The 17786-nt window shown below is 47.8% G+C and overlaps 1 protein-coding gene across 1 annotated transcript; it reads left to right on the top strand.

Moving 5' to 3' along the window:
* The first annotated feature begins 366 nt into the window (after positions 1-366).
* On the top strand, positions 367-12993 carry LOC124028025 (LIM domain only protein 3-like). The gene is given in 4 exon segments (XM_046340190.1): positions 367-605; positions 8405-8440; positions 8443-8617; positions 12966-12993. Coding segments are annotated over 4 exon segments (297 nt in total). The 5' UTR covers positions 367-547.
* The last annotated feature ends 4793 nt before the right edge of the window (positions 12994-17786 follow it).

The following is a 17786-nucleotide window of genomic DNA, read 5'->3' as shown; positions in this document are numbered from 1 at the left end:
ACAGTCTACAAATGATTTGTAATTATATTTCGGCTCCCTGATCATCTGCGCAAGACAACATCGTCCTGTGACTGAATGTAGTTGATGATCCCTGGGGTATAGACTGGCAGTACGAACGCAGAGCACGATGGGTTTATGTTAGGAGATTAGGGCGCCGCGAAGGGGGGGAAGCATATGCCTTTGTCATCTGCTGTCATTTTGTTCGCTTGCCTGTCACTCGCCAAGCACCCTGCGACTGTGTGCTGCCTGGACGATTTCATTTCATAGTCGAGCACTGTTGTGACAAACGCGGTTTTACATCACCGTGTGGCGCTGGGTGATAGCGGACCCGTGATTCTCTCTCTCGCTCCTTTTTTCCCCCCCCCATTCTGTGTTCGTGCGCGCGGACGAGGTGGGATTGTTACACATAACAAAAGATAGCCACCCTCGGTGAGAAAACGGAACGTGCGTGCATACAGCTGGCTGATTGCTCACTTGGCCATTATAGCGAGATCATCCATCCATCGGGTGAATTTAGGATTCTGGGTTCGGACCGATCTCTTGTTGCATGGTGGTTCGGGCTCCCGACGAGGGTCAACAAATGCAGAAAGGGGAGAAAAGTTTCGGTAAGAGAAAGAGGTTTCTTTGCGTCATATTGTTCTGCGGCCAGGTTTGGGTTGTGTTTTGTAAATGCGTGGCTCCGTGCCGTTATTCATTGTTGTTTCTATGTGATGCGCGGAGCCGAGAAGTTAAACAGTGTTTCAGTCTGTCTGATTACGGTGTAGTCGTCCTGCATGCGGAGTCTATCTATCCGCGCTGCAGCAACATAGCCTGTTCACTGTTTAGTCTATCTAATCTCATCAGTCAATAGAGATTGATAGGAGAAGAAAAATAAAAAATAAAAATTACATTTACAATGTAACACATCGTTTTGAAGGCTACGAATTTACCATCCCATCTCTCTCTCTCTCTCTCTCTCTCTCTCTCTCTCTCTCTCTCTCTCTCTCTCTCTCTCTCTTCTCTTCCTGTTCTCTCTGTGTGTTTTTTATTCTGTCGTCGTGTTGTGAGCTGCATCAACAAAAAAAAAAATGATTTCTCCTTTAGCAGCCTTTTACCGAGCACTCTGCTGCCATGACAACCGTAATTAAACCGATAACCGGGTGAAAATGTCACAGCATCTCGGTGTCGCGCAGCAGTGATGCGGTTGAAAAAAGGGGGGGATCAAATTGTCTCTTTGCTGTTTGCTCTCTCTCTCTCTCTGTCTCTCTGTCTCTCTCTCTCTCTGTCTCTCTCTCTCTCTCTGTCTCTCTCTCTCTCTCTCGTCGCCTCGGCGTGTCAGGCAGCAGATAACATTTTACCTCCGGTTATTGTTGTTGTTGTTATTTGGGAGGGGGGGATACTGTGACACACAGGAATAGGTTACCGTAGTCTGTGATGTGTGTGCCATTAGTCTCTCTGTCCTACAAGGACAAGAGGCAGAGGAGGCAATGCTACAGCAGTCGAATGATTGAGCCTACACCCACTGGGCACAGACGTTAATTCACCGTCTATTCCACGTCGGTTCAACGGTCGTTTTTTAAATAAATTATGTGGAAACAACTGTAAATAAAAAATTTAAAAGTGTGTGTTAAAAGTGGGTCTATAGAAATAAACAAATACATTTAGGTCCCAGAAAGCAGCTGTAATTTCCTTCCGTTTATGGAAAATTCATATTCTGTTATTCTGTAGCTTTCCCGACGTCATTTTAACAGCTCTTCTGTTGCTTTGAGAGAGTCATCATGTGGGGAATCAATTCCAACGGGGTCCTAAACCAAAGAGGAGGGGAGACCAGGGAGTCAAACCTCTTACTTCTCTAAACCTATGAGGAGAGGAGACCTGGGAGTCAAACCTCTTACTTCTCTAAACCTATGAGGAGAGGAGACCTGGGAGTCAAACCTCTTCTCTAAACCTATGAGGAGGGGAGACCAGGGAGTCAAACCTCTTACTTCTCTAAACCTATGAGGAGAGGAGACCTGGGAGTCAAACCTCTTACTTCTCTAAACCTATGAGGAGAGGAGACCTGGGAGTCAAACCTCTTACTTCTCTAAACCTATGAGGAGAGGAGACCTGGGAGTCAAACCTCTTACTTCTCTAAACCTATGAGGAGAGGAGACCTGGGAGTCAAACCTCTTACTTCTCTAAACATATGAGGAGAGGAGACCAGGGAGTCAAACCTCTTACTTCTCTAAACCTATGAGGAGAGGAGACCTGGGAGTCAAACCTCTTACTTCTCTAAACCTATGAGGAGGTGAGACCAGGGAGTCAAACCTCTTACTTCTCTAAACCTATGAGGAGAGGAGACCTGGGAGTCAAACCTCTTACTTCTCTAAACCTATGAGGAGAGGAGACCTGGGAGTCAAACCTCTTCTCTAAACCTATGAGGAGGGGAGACCAGGGAGTCAAACCTCTTACTTCTCTAAACCTATGAGGAGAGGAGACCTGGGAGTCAAACCTCTTACTTCTCTAAACCTATGAGGAGAGGAGACCTGGGAGTCAAACCTCTTACTTCTCTAAACCTATGAGGAGAGGAGACCTGGGAGTAAAACCTCTTCTCTAAACCTATGAGGAGGGGAGACCAGGGAGTCAAACCTCTTACTTCTCTAAACATATGAGGAGAGGAGACCAGGGAGTCAAACCTCTTACTTCTCTAAACCTATGAGGAGAGGAGACCTGGGAGTCAAACCTCTTACTTCTCTAAACCTATGAGGAGGTGAGACCAGGGAGTCAAACCTCTTACTTCTCTAAACCTATAAGGAGAGGAGACCTGGGAGTCAAAACTCTTACTTCTCTAAACCTATAAGGAGAGGAGACCTGGGAGTCAAAACTCTTACTTCTCTAAACCTATGAGCGGTTGAGACCGGGGAGTCAAAACTCTTACTTCTCTAAACCTATAAGGAGAGGAGACCTGGGAGTCAAACCTCTTACTTCTCTAAACCTATGAGGAGAGGAGACCGGGGAGTCAAAACTCTTACTTCTCTAAACCTATGAGGAGAGGAGATCAGGGAGTCAAACCTTTTACTTCTCTAAACCTATGAGGAGAGGAGACCGGGGAGTCAAAACTCTTACTTCTCTAAATCTATGAGGAGAGGAGAGGAGACCGGGGAGTCAAAACTCTTACTTCTCTAAACCTATGAGGAGAGGAGACCTGGGAGTCAAACCTATTCTCTAAACCTATGAGGAGAGGAGACCGGGGAGTCAAAACTCTTACTTCTCTAAACCTATGAGGAGGGGAGACCAGGGAGTCAAAACTGTTACTTCTCTAAACCTATGAGGAGAGGAGACCTGGGAGTCAAACCTCTTACTTCTCTAAACCTATGAGGAGGTGAGACCTGGGAGTCAAACCTCTTACTTCTCTAAACCTATGAGGAGGTGAGACCAGGGAGTCAAACCTCTTACTTCTCTAAACCTATGAGGAGGGGAGAGGAGACCAGGGAGTCAAACCTCTTACTTCTTTGGGATGTTTGATTGGTTAAGAGGAGCGGTGACTTTGTTGTGCAAATGAGGATGAGACGGGGATGAGACGGGGATGAGACGGGGATGAGACGGGGATGAGACGAGGATGAGAAGGGGCTGTGACGGGGGTTAAGAGAAGGGGCTGTGACGGGGATGAGAAGGGGCTGTGACGGGGATGAGACGGGGATTAGACGAGGATGAGACAGGGCTGTGACGGGGATGAGACTAGGGATGAGACGGGGATGAGACGGGGCTGTGACGGGGATGAGACAGGGATGAGATGGGGATGAGACTAGGGATGAGACAGGGATGAGACAGGGATGAGACTAGGGATGAGACTGGGATGAGACGGGGATGAGACGAGGATGAGACGGGGATGAGACGGGGATGAGACGGGGATGAGACGAGGATGAGACGGGGATGAGACGGGGATGAGACAGGGCTGTGACGGGATGAGACTAGGGATGAGACGGGGCTGTGTGCGGATGAGACGGGGATGAGGCTAGGGATGAGACGGGGATGAGACTAGGGATGAGACGGGGATGAGACGGGGCTGTGACGGGGATGAGACGGGGATGAGATGGGGATGAGACTAGGGATGAGACTAGGGATGAGACGGGGATGAGACGGGGCTGTGACGGGGATGAGATGGGGATGAGACTAGGGATGAGACGGGGATGAGACGGGGATGAGACTAGGGATGAGACTGGGATGAGACGGGGATGAGACGAGGATGAGACGGGGATGAGACGGGGATGAGACGAGGATGAGACAGGGATGAGACGGGGATGAGACGGGGATGAGAAGGGGCTGTGACGGGGATGAGACGGGGATTAGACGAGGATGAGACAGGGCTGTGACGGGGATGAGACTAGGGATGAGACGGGGATGAGACGGGGCTGTGACGGGGATGAGACAGGGATGAGATGGGGATGAGACTAGGGATGAGACAGGGATGAGACAGGGATGAGACTAGGGATGAGACTGGGATGAGACGGGGATGAGACGAGGATGAGACGGGGATGAGACGGGGATGAGACGGGGATGAGACGAGGATGAGACGGGGATGAGACAGGGCTGTGACGGGATGTGACGGGATGAGACTAGGGATGAGACGGGGCTGTGTGCGGATGAGACGGGGATGAGGCTAGGGATGAGACGGGGATGAGACTAGGGATGAGACGGGGATGAGACGGGGATGAGACGGGGATGAGATGGGGATGAGACTAGGGATGAGACTAGGGATGAGACGGGGCTGTGACGGGGATGAGATGGGGATGAGACTAGGGATGAGACGGGGATGAGACGGGGATGAGACTAGGGATGAGACTGGGATGAGACGGGGATGAGACGGGGATGAGACGAGGATGAGACGGGGATGAGACGGGGATGAGACGAGGATGAGACAGGGATGAGACGGGGATGAGACGGGGATGAGACGAGGATGAGACGGGGATGAGACGGGGATGAGACAGGGCTGTGACGGGATGAGACTAGGGATGAGACGGGGCTGTGTGCGGATGAGACGGGGATGAGACGGGGATGAGAAGGGGATGAGACTAGGGATGAGACGGGGATGAGACTAGGGATGAGACGGGGCTGTGTGCGGATGAGACGGGGATGAGACGGGGATGAGAAGGGGATGAGACTAGGGATGAGACGGGGATGAGACGGGGATGAGACGGGGCTGAGTGGGGATGAGACGGGATGAGACGGGGCTGTGACGGGGATGAGACGGGGATGTGACAGGGATGTGACAGGGATGAGACGGGGCTGTGACGGGGATGAGACGGGGCTGTGACGGGGATGAGACGGGGCTGTGACGGGGATGTGACAGGGATGAAACGGGGATGTGACAGGGATGTGACAGGGATGTGACAGGGATGAGACGGGGCTGTGACGGGGATGAGACGGGGATGAGACGGGGATGAGACAGGGCTGTGACGGGGATGAGATGGGGCTGTGACGGGGATGAGACGGGGCTGTGACGGGATGAGACGGGGATGAGACGGGGCTGTGACGGGGATGAGACGGGGCTGTGTGCGGATGAGTGGTGTTAAACAACGGGAGCAGAGCCCTCACTCAACTCAATCAGGCCAATTAGCAGATCAGCAGTTCAACACACAACAGACAGAAAATGGGGGGGGGGGGCGTCTCTCATTACGGCGGAACCCGTTTGATGGCGTTCTCTCCCCCTCTGATTTAAAAAAAAACATTCATTTGAATAGGATCTGAATGAGAGCTGTCAGGAAAAGCTCTAGTCACTATTGTGGGGGCCTAGTGGTTAGAGGCAGGTAGCCTAGTGGTTAGAGGCAGGTAGCCTAGTGGTTAGAGGCAGGTAGCCTAGTGGTTAGAGGCAGGTAGCCTAGTGGTTAGAGGCAGGTAGTCTAGTGGTTAGAGGCAGGTAGCCTAGTGGTTAGAGGCAGGTAGCCTAGTGGTTAGAGGCAGGGTAGCCTAGTGGTTAGAGGCAGGGTAGCCTAGTGGTTAGAGGCAGGTAGCCTAGTGGTTAGAGGCAGGCAGCCTAGTGGTTAGAGGCAGGTAGCCTAGTGGTTAGAGGCAGGTAGCCTAGTGGTTAGAGGCAGGTGGCCTAGTGGTTAGAGGCAGGTAGCCTAGTGGTTAGAGGCAGGTGGCCTAGTGGTTAGAGGCAGCGTAGCCTAGTGGTTAGAGGCAGGTAGCCTAGTGGTTAGAGGCAGGTAGCCTAGTGGTTAGAGGCAGGTAGCCTAGTGGTTAGAGGCAGGTAGCCTAGCGGTTAGAGGCAGGTAACCTAGTGGTTAGAGGCAGGTAGCCTAGTGGTTAGAGGCAGGTGGCCTAGTGGTTAGAGGCAGGTAGCCTAGTGGTTAGAGGCAGGTGGCCTAGTGGTTAGAGGCAGCGTAGCCTAGTGGTTAGAGGCAGGTAGCCTAGTGGTTAGAGGCAGGTAGCCTAGTGGTTAGAGGCAGGTAGCCTAGTGGTTAGAGGCAGGTAGCCTAGCGGTTAGAGGCAGGTAACCTAGTGGTTAGAGGCAGGTAGCCTAGTGGTTAGAGGCAGCGTAGCCTAGTGGTTAGAGGCAGGTGGTCTAGTGGTTAGAGGCAGGTGGCCTAGTGGTTCGAGGCAGGTAGCCTAGTGTTACGGGAATAACACAGTCCTTCACTCTTCACAGGAATAACACAAAGTCCTTCACTCTTTACGGGAATAACACAGTCCTTCACTCTTTACGGGAATAACACAGTCCTTCACTCTTTACGGGAATAACACAGCACTTCACTCTTTACGGGAATAACACAGTCCTTCACTCTTTACGGGAATAACACAGGGTTTCACTCTTTACAGAATAACACAGTCCTTCACTCTTTACGGGAATAACACAGTCCTTCACTCTTTGCGGGAATAACACAGTCCTTCACTCTTTATGGGAATAACACAGGGTTTCACTCTTTACGGGAATAACACAGTCCTTCACTCTTTATGGGAATAACACAGTCCTTCACTCTTTACGGGAATAACACAGTCCTTCACTCTTTACGGGAATAACACATACATTTAACCAGTCCTTCACTCTTTACGGGAATAACACAGTCCTTCACTCTTTATGGGAATAACACATACATTGAAATCTCAGCCTTGGACACAGCTGAAAGAGGAACTTATAGAGTGAGTGTGTGTGTGTGTGTGTGTGTGTGTGTGTGTGTGTGTGTGTGTGTGTGTGTGTGTGTGTGTGTGTGTGTGTGTGTGTGTGTGTGTGTGTGTGTGTGTGTGTGTGTGTGTGTGTGTGTGTGTGTGTGTGTGTGTGTGTGTGTGTGGTAAATAGGGGGTAACAAAGGGAAGCGGGGGTGGGCTCCCCTCCTCAGGTTGGAGCTAGAATACTAATTGGGGGCTAGTATGGGCCCCCCTCGCAACCTCAACAAAGCCGCTTCACGCCCGTGTGGACCCCTAACAATACCCAGAAACCTGCACTACTTAGACCACTCCCTGTCCCACTAGAGAGAGAGAGAGAGAGAGAGAGAGAGAGAGAGAGAGAGAGAGAGAGAGAGAGAGAGAGAGAGAGAGAGAGAGAGAGAGAGAGAGAGAGGGGAGAGAGAGAGAGAGAGAGAGAGAGAGAGGGGGAGAGAGAGGAGAGAGAGAGAGAGAGAGAGAGAGAGAGAGAGACAGAGAGAGAGAGACAGAGAGAGAGAGAGAGAGAGAGAGAGAGAGACAGACAGAGAGAGACAGAGAGAGAGAGAGAGAGAGAGAGAGAGAGAGAGAGAGAGAGAGAGACAGACAGAGAGAGACAGAGAGAGACAGAGAGAGAGAGAGGAGATTTGTAGGAATGACTTTTGGACCGATGGCTTCATGTATGTATCTTTGTGTGTGTGTTGTGTTAAGAATGGAAGTCTACACGGTGTTTTTCTCTACATATTTGCTCATAATGTCCCCCAATGTATATCAGTGGAGCTGTTTCTCTTGACCACTATCAAGTTAGCATTATCTGAGCACTAAGAGTTAGCATAGCATCATCTCAGAACTAAGAGTTAGCATAGCATCATCTCAGAACTAAGAGTTAGCATTATCTGAACTAAGAGTTAGCATAGCATTATCCGAGAACTAAGAGTTAGCATAGCACTATCTGAGAACTAAGAGTTAGCATAGCATTGTCTGAGAACTAAGAGTTAGCATAGCATTATCTGAGAACTAAGAGTTTCGCATTATCTGAGAACTAAGAGTTAGCATAGCATTATCTGAGAACCCAGAGTTAGCATAGCATTATCTGAGTACCCAGAGTTAGCATAGCATTATCTGAGAACCCAGAGTTAGCATAGCATCATCCCTGTTGGTTTTCACTGGTCTAATGTGCTCTTCTCCTCCACCCCTCCGGGTATTCAGGTGGCCACCTTCCAGCATGCGACAGAGACACTGTTCAAAGTGTTCATTGTTCATTGTTCTTCGTCGCTCTGACATCTTTCTCCTCTTCTCCTCCCAGGTATACAAATGCTCTCCGTCCAGCCGGACACCAAGCCAAGGGCTGTGCCGGCTGCAACCGGAAGATTAAGGACCGATATCTGCTCAAGGCCCTGGATAAATACTGGCACGAGGACTGTCTCAAGTGTGCCTGTTGTGACTGCAGGCTGGGAGAGGTGGGCTCCACGCTCTATACCAAAGCCAACCTCATCCTCTGTCGGAGAGATTACCTACGGTAAGACAATACTTCTGATTACCACACTGCTGTCCTGGAAACAGCAGCGTTCTATCCACACACCAACACCGATTCCACAATTCCACTCGGCTAACTTCACATTTGTTGTTCTAGCATCTTTGGCACAACGAAGTAGAGACCTGGTTAGCTACCCTTATACTTATCCCAGTGAAGAAGAGACCTGGTTAGCTACCCTTATACTTATCACAGTGAAGTAGAGACCTGATTAGCTACCCTTATACTTATCCCAGTGAAGTAGAGACCTGATTAGCTACCCTTATACTTATCCCAGTGAAGTAGAGACCTGATTAGCTACCCTTATACTTATCCCAGTGAAGAAGAGACCTGATTAGCTACCCTTAGATTCATCCCAGTGAAGTAGAGACCTGGTTAGCTACCCTTATATGTAATCCCATTGAAGTAGAGACCTGATTAGCTACCCTTAGATTCATCCCAGTGAAGTAGAGACCTGGTTAGCTACCTTTAGATTAATCACAGTGAAGTAGAGACCTGGTTAGCTACCTTTAGATTAATCACAGTGAAGTAGAGACCTGGTTAGCTATCTTTAGATTAATCACAGTGAAGTAGAGACCTGGTTAGCTACCTTTAGATTAATCACAGTGAAGTAGAGACCTGGTTAGCTACCTTTAGATGAATCCTTTTACAGTACCTGTTTACTTGTTGTGTTATAGATGTTAGAGGGGTGAGGGGGTGTTAAATTAGAGGTGTAATTGGGGTTAGGGGGTGTTAAGTTAGAGGTGTAATTGGGGTTAGGGGTGCCGCTGCTATACGTTGAGGCCAGAAAAGCGGTTCTTTACAATCCTCCCAACGTTTAAATCTGCCTTCAATGACTTCCTCTTGGCTTCAATGGAGGTGTTGAAACGAGGAGGGGACTGTGTTCAGTTGAGGACCACCCTGTATTCCCAGTCTCCCTGAAGGGACCCCAGCTCCAACCCAGCTGTATGCTAGAGGCCTACCTGCTGTGCTACAGCCAGCTGCCCCCCTTTAAAACCGTCAAATAGAGACAGAGGTGTGTGTGTGTGTGTGTGTGTGTGTGTGTGTGTGTGTGTGTGTGTGTGTGTGTGTGTGTGTGTGTGTGTGTGTGTGTGTGTGTGTGTGTGTGTGTGTGTGTGTGTGTGTGTGTGTGTGTGTGTGTGTGTGTGTGTGTGTGTGTGAAGGTGAAGGTTAACAGTAGCTCCGGTACTGTAGTCTCTGTGTAAGGACTTTTGCTTTGTGACTAGTCAGTGGTTTAAAGAGAGCTGAAACAATAGCTCTGTAGCTCCTAGTTTAACACTTCGTTGGGATCGGTGTCCCGGCCACGGGACGGTTGAGCTAACGTAGGCTAATGCGATTAGCATGAGGTTGTAAGTAACAAGAACATTTCCCAGGACATAGACATGTCTGATATTGGCAGAAAACTTTAATTATTTTTCATCTAAATGCACTGTCCAATTTACAGTAGCTATTACAGTGAAATGATACCATGCTATTGTTTGAGGAGAGTGCACAATGTTGAACATGAAAAGTTATTAATAAACAAATTAGGCACATTTGGGCAGTCTTGATACAACATTTTGAACAGCACTGCAATGGTTCAATATATCAGTCTAAAACTTTGCACATACACCGCTGCCATCTAGTGGCCAAGATCTAAATTGCACTTGGGCTGGAATAATACATTATGGCCTTTCTCTTGCATTTCAAAGATGACGGTAAAAAAACATACAAAACAACGGTTGTTTTTTTTCTTTGTATTCTCTTTCAACAGATCTATTGTGTTATATTCTCCTACATTCCTTTCACATGTCCACTAACGTCAACGTGTTTCCTTTCCAAGAATATGCGTATCCTTGCTTCATGTCCTGAGCTACAGGCAGTTAGATTTGGGTTTGTCATTTTAGGAGAAAATGGGAAAAAAAGTGGCGGATCCTTAATTAAAGACATCTGAAACATTAAACATTAGCCCTGTAGCTCCTAGTTTAAATAGAGGTGAAACATTAGCCCTGTAGCTCCTAGTTTAAAGACAGGTGAAACAGCCCTGTAGCTCCTAGTTTAAATAGAGGTGAAACATTAGCCCTGTAGCTCCTAGTTTAAAGACAGGTGAAACATTAGCCCTGTAGCTCCTAGTTTAAATAGAGGTGAAACATTAGCCCTGTAGCTCCTAGTTTAAAGACAGGTGAAACATTAGCCCTGTAGCTCCTAGTTTAAAGACAGGTGAAACATTAGCCCTGTAGCTCCTAGTTTAAATAGAGGTGAAACATTAGCCCTGTAGCTCCTAGTTTAAAGACAGGTGAAACAGCCCTGTAGCTCCTAGTTTAAATAGAGGTGAAACATTAGCCCTGTAGCTCCTAGTTTAAAGACAGGTGAAACATTAGCCCTGTAGCTCCTAGTTTAAATAGAGGTGAAACATTAGCCCTGTAGCTCCTAGTTTAAAGACAGGTGAAACATTAGCCCTGTAGCTCCTAGTTTAAAGACAGGTGAAACATTAGCCCTGTAGCTCCTAGTTTAAAGACAGGTGAAACATTAGCCCTGTAGCTCCTAGTTTAAAGACAGGTGAAACATTAGCGCTGTAGCTCCTAGTTTAAAGACAGGTGAAACATTAGCCCTGTAGCTCCTAGTTTAAAGACAGGTGAAACATTAGCCCTGTAGCTCCTAGTTTAAAGACAGGTGAAACATTAGCCCTGTAGCTCCTAGTTTAAAGACAGGTGAAACATTAGCCCTGTAGCTCCTAGTTTAAAGACAGGTGAAACATTAGCCCTGTAGCTCCTAGTTTAAAGACAGGTGAAACATTAGCCCTGTAGCTCCTAGTTTAAAGACAGGTGAAACATTAGCCCTGTAGCTCCTAGTTTAAAGACAGGTGAAACATTAGCCCTGTAGCTCCTAGTTTAAAGACAGGTGAAACATTAGCCCTGTAGCTCCTAGTTTAAATAGAGGTGAAACATTAGCCCTGTACCTCCTAGTTTAAATAGAGGTGAAACATTAGCCCTGTAGCTCCTAGTTTAAATAGAGGTGAAACATTAGCCCTGTAGCTCCTAGTTTAAATAGAGGTGAAACATTAGCCCTGTAGCTCCTAGTTTAAATAGAGGTGAAACATTAGCCCTGTAGCTCCTAGTTTAAATAGAGGTGAAACATTAGCCCTGTAGCTCCTAGTTTAAATAGAGGTGAAACATTAGCCCTGTAGCTCCTAGTTTAAATAGAGGTGAAACATTAGCCCTGTAGCTCCTAGTTTAAATAGAGGTGAAACATTAGCCCTGTAGCTCCTAGTTTAAATAGAGGTGAAACATTAGCCCTGTAGCTCCTAGTTTAAATAGAGGTGAAACATTAGCCCTGTAGCTCCTAGTTTAAAGACAGGTGAAACTATAGATCTGTAGCTCCTAGTTTAAATAGAGGTGAAACATTAGCCCTGTAGCTCCTAGTTTAAATAGAGGTGAAACATTAGCCCTGTAGCTCCTAGTTTAAATAGAGGTGAAACTATAGATCTGTAGCTCCTTGTTTAAATAGAGGTGAAACATTAGCCCTGTAGCTCCTTGTTTAAATAGAGGTGAAACATTAGCCCTGTAGCTCCTAGTTTAAATAGAGGTGAAACATTAGCCCTGTAGCTCCTAGTTTAAAGACAGGTGAAACATTAGCCCTGTAGCTCCTAGTTTAAAGACAGGTGAAACATTAGCCCTGTAGCTCCTAGTTTAAAGACAGGTGAAACATTAGCCCTGTAGCTCCTAGTTTAAAGACAGGTGAAACATTAGCCCTGTAGCTCCTAGTTTAAAGACAGGTGAAACATTAGCCCTGTAGCTCCTAGTTTAAAGACAGGTGAAAAATTAGCCCTGTAACTCCTAGTTTAAATAGAGGTGAAACATTAGCCCTGTAGCTCCTAGTTTAAAGACAGGTGAAACATTAGCCCTGTAGCTCCTAGTTTAAAGACAGGTGAAACATTAGCCCTGTAGCTCCTAGTTTAAAGACAGGTGAAACATTAGCCCTGTAGCTCCTAGTTTAAAGACAGGTGAAACATTAGCCCTGTAGCTCCTAGTTTAAATAGAGGTGAAACATTAGCCCTGTAGCTCCTAGTTTAAAGACAGGTGAAACATTAGCCCTGTAGCTCCTAGTTTAAAGACAGGTGAAACATTAGCCCTGTAGCTCCTAGTTTAAAGACAGGTGAAACATTAGCCCTGTAGCTCCTAGTTTAAATAGAGGTGAAACATTAGCCCTGTAGCTCCTAGTCTAAAGACAGGTGAAACTATAGATCTGTAGCTCTTTAAAGGGATACTTTTGGGATTTTGGCATTGAGGTCCTTTATCTACTTCCCCAGAGTCTGATGAACTCGCGGACACCATTTCTATGTCTCTGTGTGCAGTTTAAGGGAAGTTGCTAACGAGCACTAGTGCTACTGCGAACTAGCGTTACCGTCGCGCTAACGCTAGTTAGCATTGGCTCGCGAATCTACCTCTAACTTCCTTCATACTGGACACAGAGACATACAAATGGTATCCACTAGTTCCTCTGGCTCTGGGGAAGTAGATAAAGGACCTCATTGCCTCTCTGATTTTGTCTTGCCACCAGCATCCGGTGAATGATGCCATATGGTCTGTCTGTCTAACACAACAACCCTAGAGCACAGTAACACGTGTTCTCAGCTTCTCTCATCCAATAGGGAGCACAGGAACACATGTTCTCAGCTTCTCTCATCCAATAGGGAGCACAGTAACACATGTTCTCAGCTTCTCTCATCCAATAGGGAGCGCAGTAACACATGTTCTCAGCTTCTCTCATCCAATAGGGAGCGCAGTAACACATGTTCTCAGCTTCTCTCATCCAATAGGGAGCGCAGTAACACATGTTCTCAGCTTCTCTCATCCAATAGGGAGCGCAGTAACACATGTTCTCAGCTTCTCTCATCCAATAGGGAGTGCAGTAACACTTGTTCTCAGCTTCTCTCATCCAATAGGGAGCGCAGTAACACATGTTCTCAGCTTCTCTCATCCAATAGGGAGCGCAGTAACACATGTTCTCAGCTTCTCTCATCCAATAGGGAGCGCAGTAACACATGTTCTCAGCTTCTCTCATCCAATAGGGAGCGCAGTAACACATGTTCTCAGCTTCTCTCATCCAATAGGGAGCACAGTAACACATGTTCTCAGCTTCTCTCATCCAATAGGGAGCACAGTAATGCACTCTCATTACCTTCAACAGAGACGAGAAGACAGGCTGCTTGAGGTTGAAACTCTGGTCTGTCCCGGAGAGGTTGAAACTCTGGTCTGTCCTGGAGAGGTTGAAACTCTGGTCTGTCCTGGAGAGGTTGAAACTCTGGTCTGTCCTGGAGAGGTTGAAACTCTGGTCTGTCCTGGAGAGGTTGAAACTCTGGTCTGTCCTGGAGAGGTTGAAACTCTGGTCTGTCCTGGAGAGGTTGAAACTCTGGTCTGTCCTGGAGAGGTTGAAACTCTGGTCTGTCCTGGAGAGGTTGAAACTCTGTTCTGTCCTGGAGAGGTTGAAACTCTGGTCTGTCCTGGAGAGGTTGAAACTCTGGTCTGTTCTGGGAATGTTGAAACTCTGGTCTGTCCTAGAGAGGTTGAAACTCTGGTCTGTCCTGGAGAGGTTGAAACTCTGGTCTGTCCTGGAGAGGTCGAAACTCTGGTCTGTCCTAGAGAGGTTGAAACTCTGGTCTGTCCTGGAGAGGTTGAAACTCTGGTCTGTCCTGGAGAGGTTGAAACTCTGGTCTGTCCTGGAGAGGTTGAAACTCTGGTCCGTCCTGGAGAGGTTGAAACTCTGGTCTGTCCTGGAGAGGTTGAAACTCTGGTCTGTCCTGGAGAGGTTGAAACTCTGGTCTGTCCTGGAGAGGTTGAAACTCTGGTCTGTCCTGGAGAGGTTGAAACTCTGGTCTGTCCTGGAGAGGTTGAAACTCTGGTCTGTCCTGGAGAGGTTGAAACTCTGGTCTGTCCTGGAGAGGTTGAAACTCTGGTCTGTCCTGGAGAGGTTGAAACTCTGGTCTGTCCTAGAGAGGTTGAAACTCTGGTCTGTCCTGGAGAGGTTGAAACTCTGGTCTGTCCTGGAGAGGTTGAAACTCTGGTCTGTCCTGGAGAGGTTGAAACTCTGGTCTGTCCTGGAGAGGTTGAAACTCTGGTCTGTCCTGGAGAGGTTGAAACTCTGGTCTGTCCTGGAGAGGTTGAAACTCTGGTCTGTCCTGGAGAGGTTGAAACTCTGGTCTGTCCTGGAGAGGTTGAAACTCTGGTCTGTCCTGGAGAGGTTGAAACTCTGGTCTGTCCTGGAGAGGTTGAAACTCTGTTCTGTCCTGGAGAGGTTGAAACTCTGGTCTGTCCTGGAGAGGTTGAAACTCTGGTCTGTTCTGGGAATGTTGAAACTCTGGTCTGTCCTAGAGAGGTTGAAACTCTGGTCTGTCCTGGAGAGGTTGAAACTCTGGTCTGTCCTGGAGAGGTTGAAACTCTGGTCTGTCCTAGAGAGGTTGAAACTCTGGTCTGTCCTGGAGAGGTTGAAACTCTGGTCTGTCCTAGAGGTTGAAACTCTGGTCTGTCCTGGAGAGGTTGAAACTCTGGTCCGTCCTGGAGAGGTTGAAACTCTGGTCTGTCCTGGAGAGGTTGAAACTCTGGTCTGTCCTGGAGAGGTTGAAACTCTGGTCTGTCCTGGAGAGGTTGAAACTCTGGTCTGTCCTGGAGAGGTTGAAACTCTGGTCTGTCCTGGAGAGGTTGAAACTCTGGTCTGTCCTGGAGAGGTTGAAACTCTGGTCTGTCCTGGAGAGGTTGAAACTCTGGTCTGTCCTGGAGAGGTTGAAACTCTGGTCTGTCCTGGAGAGGTTGAAACTCTGGTCTGTCCTAGAGAGGTTGAAACTCTGGTCTGTCCTGGAGAGGTTGAAACTCTGGTCTGTCCTGGAGAGGTTGAAACTCTGGTCTGTCCTGGAGAGTTTGAAACTCTGGTCTGTCCTGGAGAGGTTGAAACTCTGGTCTGTCCTGGAGAGGTTGAAACTCTGGTCTGTCCTGGAGAGGTTGAAACTCTGGTCTGTCCTGGAGAGGTTGAAACTCTGGTCTGTCCTGCAGAGGTTGAAACTCTGGTCTGTCCTGGAGAGGTTGAAACTCTGGTCTGTCCTGGAGAGGTTGAAACTCTGGTCTGTCCTGGAGAGGTTGAAACTCTGGTCTGTCCTGGAGAGGTTTAAACTCTGGTCTGTCCTGGAGAGGTTGAAACTCTAGTCTGTCCTGCAGAGGTTGAAACTCTGGTCTGTCCTGGAGAGGTTGAAACTCTGTTCTGTCCTGGAGAGGTTGAAACTCTGGTCTGTCCTGGAGAGGTTGAAACTCTGGTCTGTTCTGGGAATGTTGAAACTCTGGTCTGTCCTAGAGAGGTTGAAACTCTGGTCTGTCCTGGAGAGGTTGAAACTCTGGTCTGTCCTGGAGAGGTTGAAACTCTGGTCTGTCCTAGAGAGGTTGAAACTCTGGTCTGTCCTGGAGAGGTTGAAACTCTGGTCTGTCCTGGAGAGTTTGAAACTCTGGAGAAGACCAAAGCTAGTAGGGGAAGAGCCTGTACAGACTAAGGAGAAGACCAAGGATTGTAGGGGAAGAGTCTGTACAGACTAAGGAGAAGACCAAGACTTGTAGGGGAAGAGCCTGTACAGACTAAGGAGAAGACCAAGGCTTGTAGGGGAAGAGTCTGTACAGACTAAGGAGAAGACCAAGGATTGTAGGGGAAGAGTCTGTACAGACTAAGGAGAAGACCAAGGATTGTAGGGGAAGAGCCTGTACAGGCTAAGGAGAAGACCAAGGCTTGTAGGGGAAGAGTCTGTACAGGCTAAGGAGAAGACCAAGGCTTGTAGGGGAAGAGTCTGTACAGACTAAGGAGAAGACCAAGGATTGTAGGGGAAGAGTCTGTACAGACTAAGAAGAAGACCAAGGCTTGTAGTGGAAGAGCCTGTACAGGCTAAGGAGAAGACCAAGGATTGTAGGGGAAGAGTCTGTACAGACTAAGGGGAAGACCAAGGCTTGTAGGGGAAGAGCCTGTACAGGCTAAGGAGAAGACCAAGGATTGTAGGGGAAGAGTCTGTACAGACTAAGGGGAAGCCAAGGCTTGGTCACAAATGGCACCTTATACCCTACTACACAGTGCACTGCTATGGTCCCTTGTAGAAAGTAGTGCACTATATAGGGAATATAGTATGATTTGGGACGCAAGCCAATTCCAGCATGTTATTCTTTCAGGATGGTAGGATGGTATAGACCTGTGATGTTTACCTTGTAGAGCTAGGATGGTATAGACCTGCGATGTTTATCTTGTAGAGCTAGGATGGTATAGACCTGCGATGTTTATCTTGTAGAGCTAGGATGGTATAGACCTGTGATGCTTATCTTGTAGAGCTAGGATGGTATAGACCTGCGATGTTTATCTTGTAGAGCTAGGATGGTATAGACCTGTGATGTTTATCTTGTAGAGCTAGGATGGTATAGATCTGTGATGTTTATCTTGTAGAGCTAGGATGGTATAGACCTGCGATGTTTATCTTGTAGAGCTAGGATGGTATAGACCTGCAATGTTTATCTTGTAGAGCTAGGATGGTATAGACCCGCGATGTTTATCTTGTAGAGCTAGGATGGTATAGACCTGCGATGTGTATCTTGTAGAGTCCTTGGATGGTATAGACCTGCGATGTTTATCTTGTAGAGCTAGGATGGTATAGACCTGCGATGTTTATCTTGTAGAGCTAGGATGGTATAGACCTGCGATGTTTATCTTGTAGAGCTAGGATGGTATAGACCTGCGATGTTTATCTTGTAGAGCTAGGATGGTATAGACCTGCGATGTTTATCTTGTAGAGCTAGGATGGTATAGACCTGTGAGGCTGGTGATGGGGTGGGGGGAAACAGGAAGGACTGAGATGGCCTTTTCTATTACATTTGAGCCGTTCTGTTAAAAGTCAATGATTCTATCCTTCATTATACACCCCCCCCCCTCCAACCCCTCATCCCCCCTCCAACCCCTCACCCCCCCTCAGAATCAATCTGCCGGTGCTAAGCAGGGTGGGATGTTGTTAAAGCAGACACGTCCAGGGTTAATAGAATTCTTCAGGGGTCTACAACACAGTGGGTCCGAGTCCCAAATGCTTCCCTATTCCCTTTACAGTACACACTACTTTACATATGCACCAGGAATGGCCCAATAGGGCTCTGTGCATAAAGGTGTG

Source organism: Oncorhynchus gorbuscha, unplaced genomic scaffold (assembly GCF_021184085.1).
Source record: "Oncorhynchus gorbuscha isolate QuinsamMale2020 ecotype Even-year unplaced genomic scaffold, OgorEven_v1.0 Un_scaffold_3642, whole genome shotgun sequence".
In the NCBI taxonomy this organism is placed as follows: domain Eukaryota; kingdom Metazoa; phylum Chordata; class Actinopteri; order Salmoniformes; family Salmonidae; genus Oncorhynchus; species Oncorhynchus gorbuscha.
This window is presented reverse-complemented; position numbering and strand designations above follow the sequence as displayed.